This window comes from Hemicordylus capensis, chromosome 1 (assembly GCF_027244095.1).
Source record: "Hemicordylus capensis ecotype Gifberg chromosome 1, rHemCap1.1.pri, whole genome shotgun sequence".
NCBI classification, from domain to species: domain Eukaryota; kingdom Metazoa; phylum Chordata; class Lepidosauria; order Squamata; family Cordylidae; genus Hemicordylus; species Hemicordylus capensis.
Window position 1 is genome coordinate 312811268 of NC_069657.1, and position 12704 is coordinate 312823971.

The following is a 12704-nucleotide window of genomic DNA, read 5'->3' on the forward strand; positions in this document are numbered from 1 at the left end:
CCTGTTAAAGGAGAGGTTTAATAATCAAAAGTAATTTGAATTGCACCTTGTAATGATTCTTTGACAAAAGTAAAGTAGTAATAAAGCAAGAGGGGTTGATTTAAGAACTGGCTTCCGCCGGACTACAGGGTTGGGTTATGAAGAGTGCTTCTGTCAAGCTACAGGCATTGGCTCTGCCCCAACTCCTCCAGCTAAGTGGTAGACAGCCAGGCTGACTTCATGTGCAAGTTCATCAGCATTCTCCTGGAGATGAGAACAGAGAGTTGGTTGAGGCTTGAATCCTGTCCAGTTACTAGAAAGTAAGCACTACTAAAGTTAATGAGACTTTCTTCTGCATACAAATTCATAGATTGAATTATGTGGCAACTTTGAGGCATTACAGATAATCCTGAAAAGTCAGTGTGAAGGTCCTCTATACCCAGAAACCAAGTATCTTTACAGTGATTGGTCCCTTATTTTACTTAGATTTTGTTCCTTTGGGTGACTACAGAGCAGGTCACAATAATTAGACTAGCCTCATACAGCTAGAGGATAATGAAATCTCTCTCACTCAAGGATCACCAGAGATGCTTTCTGCTTCTCATTACTCAGAGGTATTCAGCAACAGGACACATGTACTTGTTGCACTTATAGACAGATGCACACACACTCCTACTGAAAAACATCTATGATCATTTCATCTGCTGTGTGGGTGCCTATATCTGTCTTAGAAAAGAAGGGAAAGATTTTTCCTTCTGCACTCATCATACAAATGGCTTAGGAAGTCAAGAATTGAGTAGCTAAGGAGTGAGCAGAGGTTTCTTAGCACTCTTCTGTACATTTTTCAAGCAAGGTAGGGGTGGAGTTGAAAGCAGAAACACACAAGATCTCTTCCTACTGCCCTCATCTGCTTCTACCTTTAAGGGAGACAGGATAGAAAGAAAAATGTGCAAGCAAAAGAATTACCTTCATGTATTTCTAAGAGGAGGAGAAGGTTTAGATTGGCAATGTGGGGGGGAGGGGCTTATGGTAGCCTTCAGGGGGCTGAATTGAGCCCAAAGGCTGCCAATTACTGAACCCCTACAAATAGAAATCGAGAAAGAGTTGCAAGACAACAGAACGAGAAGAGGGAGTTAACGTATCTACTGCCTTCACTTAGTTTGTTCTAACCAGGCTGCACTAAGGTTACATATGGGCACAGTTCTGACCTGTGTGTCTGCTTCAGCATAGACTCTGACTGCATCTTCTGTTCCAGATGGTCGAACAAAAGCTCGAGCCAGTTTATAGTTCTTGGTGAGCTCATCAATTCTCTCTTGCAGCTTTGGGGGTGTAACTACTCGCCTTTCTTCATCTGTAGTCTCAATTATTCGTCTGTCAGCAACCTGCAAGTTCAAGTGATACAGTCGGTTTTCTTTAAGTTCTGACTGGACTTGTAGATTTTGCAAAGACAGCAGGATGGAGGGATGTCGTATTTCAAGAGGTGGGGCTGGTCAGCAAGAAATAACTAAGATTCAGAGCCGGGCTTAATGTTAGGGAGCCTTCAGTAAAAGGATGCTGTCAGTCTTGCAGGATTTCCCACTTAAATTTCATGATTTTTGGCATACACTGGACTTCACTCATGCTCTTAGACATCATCCACATTTTTGTCCATCTCTGCATCTTGTGGATGATCACAAACTACTGAGTTATTCCTCGATCCTTGCTTGTCCAAAGAAGTGACAGTCCTCCCAGATCAAGCTCTAACAGCTACACAAGCAAACGTGGTGGCAACCACCACCAATACCAGAGCACTCAAGCAATGAGTGGCCCAGACATCAGGAACTTCTCACAGCTCCAGTTTGTGCTGGGTCAACACGTTCTGCAGTGTATGTGGTTGCACAACTCATCTGTACTACAACATGGACTTCTGTGGTTACACTGACAAGGAAGCAAATGAGTTAGTGGATTGCTGGGAAGACCTGATGCTGTAACCTACAACAATTCTGTCCAGCGTTGACCTCCAGACTAACCTTCACTTTAAGTTGTCGGTTAGGAAGATCCGTGTACATGGCATCCCACTGTTGTATCGTGAAGTTCTTCAAAGCCAAGATGGCTTCAATCAATAACATGTCTGAGATGGCATCACCAACTGTCTAGTCCACAAAAAAGAAAGTCAGGGAAGCAAAACAGTACGGCAGAAGCAGCCTCGTTATCAGCTGCTAATCTAGATTCTCAAACGCAGGGACTCAAGAACTGCCAGTTAAGGAGTTCTTCCCAATTCTCTCTCCTTGGCTCGTTAATAAGAAGAGAAAGGCTGCTGTAAGACTAATTTAAGTATGCAGCAGACTTATGTTTTAAGTACTGCCTTTACAAAAATACCTATCAATGAAATGGAGCTCAAGTGCTTTGAATAGTGAGAAGATGGCTTAGTTAAGAGTAGATATTTTAATACTCTTCTCCAACCAAATCTCGTGGAGGCTGAAAGCTTCCTGGTTTGTGACTGGCCATATGTTTCAGACAGACTAAAGTAAAGTTGACATTTACATTCTTACTTGATTTATCAAGTCAATAGTATTTTCAAACATCGTTGCAGCTTCTCTTTTTCGGTTGTCTTTTTCTTCTTTTGCCTGGTGTCTTATTTTCTCTTCTGCAGCTTTACTAAACAATACCTGGAAGACAGAGCAGCACATAAAATAACCTGAACAGGTGAAACATGGTCACCACCACCACCAATTAACAAGGTGCTGCAAGGGAAGATGAGGCTCCTCCAACTGCATCGTTGTGCCTGTCAACACAATACTGCTGGTCTAAAAAGTCCCAACCACCTTTACTGCAAAACTGTGTTAGCTGTGCATACAGCAGCAAGGAAGCATAGTAGCTGACATAACCATAAAGGAGTACATCAGCCTCTTAATGCTGCATGCACACAGACTGCACAAACAGAGAAACTGCATGAATGACAGTACATAAGAATAAGCCCATTCTTTCCAGTGGACTCTCTTGTACATCCCTTGTGCAATGTGTGTACACATCACATTGCTGGACTGACGTACCCTTACAATATGTCAGCCATTATGTTCTCTTCACATCTCACGATAAAGAGGAGGTCCTGTCCCAACTATTCAAGAGCTTCCCTGCTTGATAAGACCAAAGCGCCATGCAGTCCAGCTTCTGTTTTCAGGAGCAACCAGCCAGATACCTCTGCAAGTGGCGCATGAGGTACCCAACGGTCTTCCACTGTCTGTTCCTCAAAACCAGTAGGCTGATGTACTTCCTTATCCCCAAACGCAATGGTTCTCGCCAAAGGTCTTATCCAGCCTCCAGCTCACCTCTTAAACTGGCAGACAAATTAGAAATAAATTCTAAGGTTATTATCCCAGAATAACTCTTATCAACCAAAATAAAGCCGCTTGGGATAGACTTGATACAGGAAAGCATCCTCTTGAAGTGCAAGGAATGAAGGGAGAAACAACAGGAAACATTAAGGGTGCTCTTTCCTAATAGATGAGCCGACAATGAAGGACAGAAAGAGATAAGAGTATGAGCCCCAAATACTTACAGTGCCATGACCGTTTGCTTCAAAGTAAACGCCAATGTCGAATTCCTTGGCCTTGTGATGCAAGTGCTTCACTCCTGTTTTGGCACAGCAGACAGGCAACTGGAACAGAAAAGCCAAACAAGCCATCCAGAGCAGGCCTATCATTTTAGCCTTAGAACCTACAACCAGTAGTTGACATGAAACATGCAATTAAATGTTGCCATTCTGCGTGGGGAAGCAAACTGGTGATAGGGTGGAGCTTATCAGGACACAAAACCTGCTGCTTGATCTATGCCAAGGTGCTAAGAAAGTGAACTAAGTGGTGTTATTTGCCCACTTACACACCCCAAACCCAAATAATTTTTCTATTGCGACTAGTGAAATAAGCAAGCAAGCTGAACACATGTGGGGGCCAGAGGCTACAAATGTGGTTTTGCAGCATGAGCAGTTTGCATGGAACTTTGTGCTTGGCCAACGGCACAGAGACATCCTTTCTTTGCCACTTTGACACACACTTGCCCTTATCGCTAGGGAGCAGCAGCAGAGCTCTGTGCTCTTAGGCCAATGACTGGCCCAGGTGACACTGAACACAGAGACTCTTGCGTTGTCAAATCTGCATCTGCTGGTCAAGTCCCAATACTAGGAGGCCAACTCCACACCCTGACCCCAGCCCCCAGCCTGTCCCCAAGCTAGAAACATGATGCAGGACCAAAAGGTCTGCTGCCTCAGCACAGCAGCCCAAAGAAAGACCAGCTTGAGCGACATCATGTGAGTATTATTTGAATTGAATTCTATTGGGATATTATCACTGTAGAAAAAGTTCAGTAGTTTCTTTCTTCCCACCTCTTCAACCAACACTGTATACAAATCCTTTAACACCAAGAGGCTTATTTTTGCCAATTAAAGATCAATTTCTTCAGTATCTTGAGTAGCCTTTTGATTGGGATGAGCCATTTTAAGTTATTTTTTAAAGCGTGGAAACAAGGGAGGTGGCAACATGCAAGGGTTAGCACAATACCTTCAAGGTTGCTTCCAAATAACCAGTGGAACTCCCATTGGCATATGCTGTTTGTACCACTGCCATCGTTAAGGTCTGCCCCATCTAAGGAAGTCAAGGAATAGAAACATTCACAGATATCTTAAAACATACTGCAGGAAATTTAAAAAACCTGTGTGCTTATACATTTAAGCTTATGCACACTATTATTTTATATATGGCAGAGGAAGCAGTAGAGGGAATTGCTTATCAAATTTGTAAGTGACACAGCTGGGGAAGGTAGCTAATACTAGAAGACAGAATCGAGATTCAAGCTGATCTGGACAGGCTTTAATATTAGACCAAAATCAAGGTAAAGTTCAGAAACAAAGTCTTCCTGCACTTGGGCAAAAGAAATCAAATGTACAACTCCATGATGGGGGAAGATCTGCCTTGGCAGCAGCAGATGTGAAAGGGACCTGTGTGTCTTAGTGGACACCAAGTTGAATGTAAGCCAGCAGTCTAATGCAACTGCTAAAAACGCGAATGCAATCTGAGACTGCATTAACAGTAGCACAGTAGCAAGATCACAAGAAGATCTGGATCGAGATCCGTCGATACCCATAAGAATGGGTTCTGCGCCTGCGCAGGAGTCACGCAGTAGCCATGCCTGAGCTTGTCGAAGCACCGAAGCCACGCCCCCACGCTGAGCGTTCTATATAAGGCGTGTCTTTGGCGCGAAGTCCCTCAGTTCTTTTCCGACCACCTTTGCATTTGGACCTCCGTCTGCCGCCTCAGCTGTTGGAAAAGTTCCTCTCTATATTAAGAACAAGTTCATCTTTTACTGATTGATTTTTGGTTTTGACGACAGACTGGAAAGCGACCTTTGTTTGGATTTTGACTCGGACTGGCTTCTCGGTTTTTCCTGGTTCTCGACGCGGACTGACTAACGACGATCCCGGCTCTTCGACCTCGGAACGGACTCAACTACGAGCGTGAATATGACTGAGGAGAAAAGATCTTTTAAATGGTGTGAAGGCTGCAGGGCGAAACTCCCCTCCAAGGACCTTCATGACCTTTGCTTATTATGCCTCGGTGAGGAACATAATGTCGTCTCCTGCAAGATTTGCCTCTCTTTCTCAAAGCAAACGAGAAAAAACCGAGCGCTACGCCTTCGGGCCGCTATTTATGACGAGGTTCTGAGCCCCTCCACTCTGGGTACTCCTCGTCCCTCGACATCGACCTCGTCTTCAAAATTACCCCCGAGGGCGGAGTCGGCACCTCCATCAATGTCGAGCCGTCACCGAAAGTCTTCCTCAGTATCGAAGAAAGTTGATTCTTCGAAGCCTACTTCGATGCCGAAGAAACATTCTAAGTCGAAGGAATCTCCAGCTCCTTCGCGTGTATCCAAGTTGTCGACTTCGACATCGAAACCGGGAAAGTCAACATCGACGCCGTGTACATCTTCTTCGTCTTCCCCGTCGAGACCGGATCTTCGTTCAAGAGGGCGTACCGACTCTCCTTCTGGGCGTCGAAACACAGATCGGCATGGTTCTCCACCTAGAAAACGTCGAAGATCCCCAGACCTGCTTCCTCGTACTCCATCTCCACCAAGAGTACAATCTTCGCAATCATCGAAGTCGTCGGCTTTACCATCGACATCGGGGATTCCATCGACCACTACAGCGCCACCGATGTCGACTGATCAGTCGGCGCTACCTACTCCCTCGATGTCGACAGCTCGGTCGATGCCGACAAATCCTTCGATGTCGACGGCTCCTTCAGCATCGACAGTTGCCTCGATATTGACTCCTGCTGTTCAACCGGTGCTTGCCTCGACGTCGATTTCGATGCCGATTGCTCGAGCTCTATCACCAGCTCCGACCCCGCTGGCCTCGGCTTCGCCATCTACACCGTCGGTCGGTCTTCTTGCTACTGTACTGCACACCCCGGTCCTTACTTCTCAGGTGACGCCACGCTGCCCACCTCCTGCTTTCGAGATCATAGACGTCGATGCCGAGGATATTCTACCATCAGCGACTCGCTCACTGCTCTCGCTATTAGACTCGAGGTCGAGTAGATGGACAACCTCTACCTTTAAGGGTTTCTTGCCAACAGATGCAGGCCCATCTCAACCTTCAGACTCCACAGCACACTCCTCCAGACCTCAATCCGCCAGCCAAGGGCGCTCCCCGCTAACATGGCACACCTGTGAATACCCCCAGGATCCCATGGGTACAGCTTCACCTGGAGAACCATATGTGTTTGATGACACCGGGTCTCAACGATTGCCACTGCATTCTGTGTCTACTGTATCTACCCAGACGCAGTGCCCAGAACTATTTCACCGTGCTTCACAGACTTTTCCTATGAGCACGAGATCTGCCTCCATTCAAACAGATGCCCTGCCACACTCATCTGTCAGCACTGAAGAGACACAAACCATTGCTCAAACTAATGTAAATGAACCGTCTCCTTGCTCCCCCTCTGAACATTATTGTTCGTCCGATTTTGAGTCGGATTCTGATGAGGACAGTAATATTGTGGATCCTCCAGTGGATGTGGCTCCACCCACGTATGTATCTCCAAATGATGAGCTAAAAGCTTACCACAGGCACATTCGTGCGATGGCGGATTCCCTGGGGCTAGACATTCGCTCTCCTTTGGCAACAACAGACGATCCGGTATACAACTTTATGCTTCAGTCTCAATCTACCGCTCCGGTGGCACTCCCTATGTTACCAGTGATCACTAGAGCTGCTAAATGTGCTTGGGAGGTACTCCACACCTCCACGCCAACTTCCAAGAAACTTGAGAGCCTCTACCGAGTACAAGATAAGGACAATGAATATTTGTTGAAGCACCCGGCGCCCAATTCTCTTGTTATTGATTGCGCCACTTCTTCCAAGTCAGGTAGACGCCATACAGTTCCTCCAGATAAAGAGGGCAGAAAACTAGACCTTTTAGGCAGGAAGGTGTATTCGACAGGCACAAGACAACGGGCACAAGATCCAAGGCAGGTGGTCTCCTCAACAAGCCCTACTACACATAAATTTCCTAGAGCTACTAGCAGTTTTTCTGGCTCTGCGAGCTTTTCTTCCAATCATACAAGGCCAGATTGTTCAAGTCCAGCTCGACAACACAACTGCACAAGCATACATCAACCGTCAGGGCGGAACGGTGTCTCGGAGCCTGTGTGCCCTCAGCGTCCAGCTGTGGCACTGGTGCATCCAACACCAGATTGCCCCTACAGCAGTACACATCAAAGGCCTGGAGAATGTATTAGCGGACAACCTCAGTCGGGTCTTTTTGAAAGATCACCAACACGAATGGGAACTACATTCAGAAGTCTTGACCCCGCTCTTCGACCAATGGATGTTTCCCTCCATAGATCTCTGCTTGTTCCACGAATACAAAATGTTCCCGTTACTGCTCGAGAGCGGGCCACGATGCTCGTTCTCTAGGGGATGCCTTTCAGCTGAACTGGTCCGAAGAGACTCCGTACATGTTTCCCCCACTCCCACTGATACCCTGGGTAGTGGCACGTCTGCTGTCTCAACCGACCAACGGGATCTTGATTACCCCGTGGTGGCCAAGACAACCTTGGTTTCCGTGGCTACGCAGACTGTCCAAGAACTGTTACCACCACTTACCTCGGCGCCTAGATCTGCTGACACAAGACGACGGCCAGATCTTGCACCCGGACGTACTCACTCTTCATCTGACCGCCTGGCGGATACTCTCCTAAAACGAATTCTGCTCAACCAACGGAAGGCATCCACTCGTAAGAATTATCAGAGCAAATGGCACCGTTTTAAAATATATGCAAGGTCAAGAGGGTTTTTACCCAAGCAGGCTTCGATCAAGGAAGTCTTACGTTACCTAACGATACTAAAAACTCAAGGTCTTGCAAATGTCTCCCTTAAGGTCCATCTGGCTGCCCTCTCCGCACAACACCTGGGCAGTGATGGAAAGACTTTGTTTTCCCATCCGTTGAGTAAGGCCTTTCTAAAAGGTCTCTCGAATGTGTACCCGCCAGTTAAGCCTCCTGTAGAACCATGGAGCCTATCTCTGGTTCTTTCATCCCTCACTCAGCCTCCTTTCGAGCCCATGGCCATATGTTCGTTAAAACTAGTCTCCTGGAAGACTGCTTTTCTGATAGCAATTACTACCGCTAGACGTGTCAGTGAACTCACAGCACTCAGGGTAGACTCCCCTTATACTATCTTTTATCCAGACAAAGTCCGAATGCGTCTGGATCCTTCTTTTTTACCTAAAGTAGTGTCTTCCTTCCACCTCAATCAGGATATCATCCTGCCTACGTTTTTCAGACTTCCTTCCACTTCCTTAGAGAGATCCTTGCACACTATGGATGTGCGCCGTGCTCTGCTGTTCTATATGTCCAGAACACAAGACTTTAGAGTCTCCAAACGTCTCTTCGTGTCGTACCAGGGCTCTTCCAAAGGCTCCCCAGTCTCCAGACAACGACTGTCGAGAGGGTTGGTGCAGGTGATATTGTTCACATACAAGCTACAAAACAAAGCACCTCCAGAAGCTATACGGGCCCACTCCATTAGGGCCCATGCTTCCTCAGCTGCACACCTAGCGGGGGTTTCTTTCACGGACATCTGCAAAGCAGCTACATGGTCCTCTGAGTCCCCGTTTATCAAACACTATGCCATAGATGTACGTTCTGCTGCAGAGGCTTCATTTGGGTGAAGCATCTTAAAAAGGGTGCTGCCTTGATTCCTACTGCTCCCCTCCTCCTTTTTTGGAGCTCGCTAGACACCCATTCTTATGGGTATCGACGGATCTCGATCCAGATAAACAGGTTGCTTACCTGTAACTGATGATCTGGTAGAGATCCGTCGATATCCATAAGACCCTCCCGACCTCCCCTCTGCAGTAGGACTACCTTTATGTGCATTGCGGTGTGCAGCCCTTTGCAACGTCCTTTATTGAGCACTTACCTTGGATGAACTCACCTTCGTCTTCTGGATGGTCGTCCTCCACGGCGGTCGTCCAAGAACTGAGGGACTTCGCGCCAAAGACACGCCTTATATAGAACGCTCAGCGTGAGGGCGTGGCTTCGGCGCTTCGACAAGCTCAGGCATGGCTACCGCGTGACTCCTGCGCAGGCGCAGAACCCATTCTTATGGATATCGACGGATCTCTACCAGATCATCAGTTACAGGTAAGCAACCTGTTTTTCCACTCTATTCTGCACTAGCTAATTCTGGGGCCTGTATTTCAAGGATGCTGATAAACAGGAACAGGTACTGAGGAGGACAACAAAGATGGCGAAGGGTCTGGAAACCAAGTCCTATGTGGGATGGTTAAAGGAGTTTTATTATTTATTCATTCACACTATTAACCTGCAACAGTAGTAGTGTTTATTTTCTCCCCAAACACTGGGAGATTTCAATAGGTGGTTCTCGATAGCATTTCATTTGTATTTCTCCTTTCGTGTATCAGTGAGCCAAGCATACCCGAGTATTTGCTCATATCAGCATGATCTATTCTTTAACCATACAGCAAGCCAAAACAATACCCATAATCATGGGGAATCCACTTACCCTGACCAGAAGTTCTTTCAGGAAACTGCCGATCAGAATTGCTATTTTGTCTCCATCCAGAAGATGAAAACGGCCAGCAGCATCATTATAATAGTACACAATTCGGTCGGCATCACCATCAAACGAGCAGCATCTTTCATTAGGCTTCATTTCCAGCCCTTGAAGTGGGATGAGAAAATTATTCAGAACGAATGTTTCTATTACAGTCTAGAGGTTCTGTGCTCTACATACAAGACCAACCCACGGGATAGCAGATAATGCTAGAAATTCTTTGTCTATTTTGTTAGTCTTCCTTGCTACACTAGGTACCAAGTTCCCCATGCTTAAGACATGTTTCTCAAGGAACAGAAAACGAAGTATATAGGCCTGGGACCATGAGCTGCATAAAACAGAGGAAGAATTACTGCGGAAAGGAAACTTCAGGTATGCAGCATGAAATTGTCATTAATGGATACAAATCTTGATGTGCACTGCCCCCATTCCAGGCAAAAGGACTAGAGATGTAAAAATTCTTGAAATTTTGAAGTAACGAAAAAACTGGGGGTTTTCTGGATTTTGGGGAGGGAAGCAGACATTTGGGGGGAAATTGAAATATATGCAGTACTTTTTTTAAAGCACCCTTTACATATCTAAAGTCACATTGTCTCTTTAGGAGCATTTATTATGTATAACCTGCTTTGTTCATAACATTGACCATGTTTGGCATATTGCATTTAGAACTATAGTTTATTCAGACAATTAGTCCAAATGAAATAGTTTACTTTTAAATGTTATTTAAATGTTTTTTTAATGGTTTTTTGAAATTTAATTTTTGTTACAAATGGACTGCAATCTGCTCAACTCCAAGGAATCCAGCATCTCTGTCAGTTTCTTCAATTTTCTTCAACTTCAACATTTTGCCTGCTTCATGAACTGCCAGACACTGTTTAAGAGAAGCAGGCAAAAAGTTCATGTTGAAAACAGGAAAAAAAAACCTGCCTTACAGTGCCCTGCCAATTGAAGAGTAGGGTGAGCATATTCATTCTGTGCATCCCCAAACCACATCCTTGCTTTTACAAAGCTTGCAGAGACTCCACCATTATTAATGATTAATAATCATTATTAATGATTCTGCAGTGACGAGCTTCCCATCACTTTTAGAGAAAAAGAAAAGGGGAGAAGACTTATTGAATACAATTTTGCCACATGAAACTCTGTCTAACCAGCCTCATTTTCTGAGCTATTCACTCTCAGCAGTTTCTGCTTCTTCTGAAGGAAATGAGCTTATGTTTTCCAAGCAAGACAAGATGAGCTCCATCTGGGAGAGGCATCCAACCAGTGAAATCTGGGTCACCATCCAATCATGCTAATAACCCATCTCTCCCAAGTTCAAGGGCAACTGGAGTTAACCTAGAGTTGACTTTTGAGATGTAATACATTAGAAGGTGTGGGGGTGGGGGGGAAGAGTGGCCCTTCTAGTGTTAATGCCACAGCCTTTTGGGTTTGCCTCTAAATCCTATTTTCTCCCATCTGTCATTCGGACAGAGTTGTTTTTAAGAAAGGAGATGCATTTTAAGAAGTTAGAAACGTCTAACTGCATACCAACAGGAGGCTTCTGATGAACTTTTACAAAATCAGCACCACATAGGTGATTGAGTCTCCCTTTGGTTCCATCTTTGTCTATGTGCATTACAAGGCATGCTGGAAAATAGCGTTTCATTTCCTTGAGTTTCAGAGCTCCAATACCATTCGCACAGTCTATCTTCAGACACATATGACCATCCCTTTGGCTGGTAGCCTGCAGGTAAGAAATCAAAAGTGTGGGTCTTAAAAAGCTGTTTCTAAGCTCTAACCCAGTTACCCACAAGCAATGCTGAGAGTGTTCTGACAACCAGAACACCCAAGTCTCAAAGAGCCAAAACACACACATCTCAAACTGGTGTGTGAGGACAGAAAGAGAGATGTCGAAAACCTATCTATATATTTAATTCTCCTAAACGTACCCGTTGCTAATCCCATGCATGGCACCTCAGGCGAAAGTTCACAAGCAGCTGCCAGGATAGCGACAGGGAAGGAAACAATAATGGCGGCCGGGCGGGTAGCTGGCAGGCCGGCTGCCGGGAGGAAGTGCAGCAGTGGGCCAGAGAAGGAGGTGGGCCCACAAGGGTGGGGAGAGAAAACGGCTGTGTCAAACTAGAGGCACAGATGCTCTGCGCCCAGCCCAGCTAGTAATTTATTGATGAGATAAATCCCAATGCGTTTCAAGGAGGAAGCCTCTATACATGAAAATATACATGAATAAAACGTTGGAGAGAAGCCCTCCATTTTGATTCATGTATATTTTTTCCTGAGGAAGAGGCTTCCACCTCAACACATGCCAGGACTTGTCTCAGCAATACGTTGTTCCCACACCGTCCATCTTTCTGTCCTGTCTCCATCAGTATGGTGCCATCCCTATCATCTGTTCCCTTCTGTGAGGAAAATAATGGAAACTTATTAAGGTTTACAAAATGCCCAATGTGTTTTTACCTATAGGACTGCAACTCCCATCCTCCCAAACAACTGGTTGCTATGACTGGGAATGGTGGGAGTGGTAGTCCAACAATAGCTGGAGCGCCACCGTTCTGCAGCCCTGTCTCAGCCATTGGAACAAGAGTGTTAAGATTTGTTTGCTCGA

At 45.7% G+C, this 12704-nt stretch overlaps 1 protein-coding gene across 4 annotated transcripts in view; it reads right to left on the reverse strand.

Annotated features, from left to right (window-relative positions):
• The window catches only part of PGM3 (phosphoglucomutase 3), a 23370-nt gene continuing 10666 nt past the window's right edge, over nt 1-12704 (reverse strand). For all 4 annotated transcript variants that reach the window (XM_053287120.1, XM_053287122.1, XM_053287121.1 and 1 more), the window contains exons 6-13: nt 11630-11825; nt 10049-10206; nt 4515-4598; nt 3518-3616; nt 2511-2627; nt 1989-2111; nt 1188-1361; nt 1-243 (exon numbers count right to left, since the gene is read on the reverse strand). In XM_053287120.1, coding sequence (XP_053143095.1) covers nt 154-243; nt 1188-1361; nt 1989-2111; nt 2511-2627; nt 3518-3616; nt 4515-4598; nt 10049-10206; nt 11630-11825 — 1041 coding nt within the window. In that variant the 3' untranslated portion in view covers nt 1-153. The remainder of the gene's footprint in view (nt 244-1187; nt 1362-1988; nt 2112-2510; nt 2628-3517; nt 3617-4514; nt 4599-10048; nt 10207-11629; nt 11826-12704) is intronic.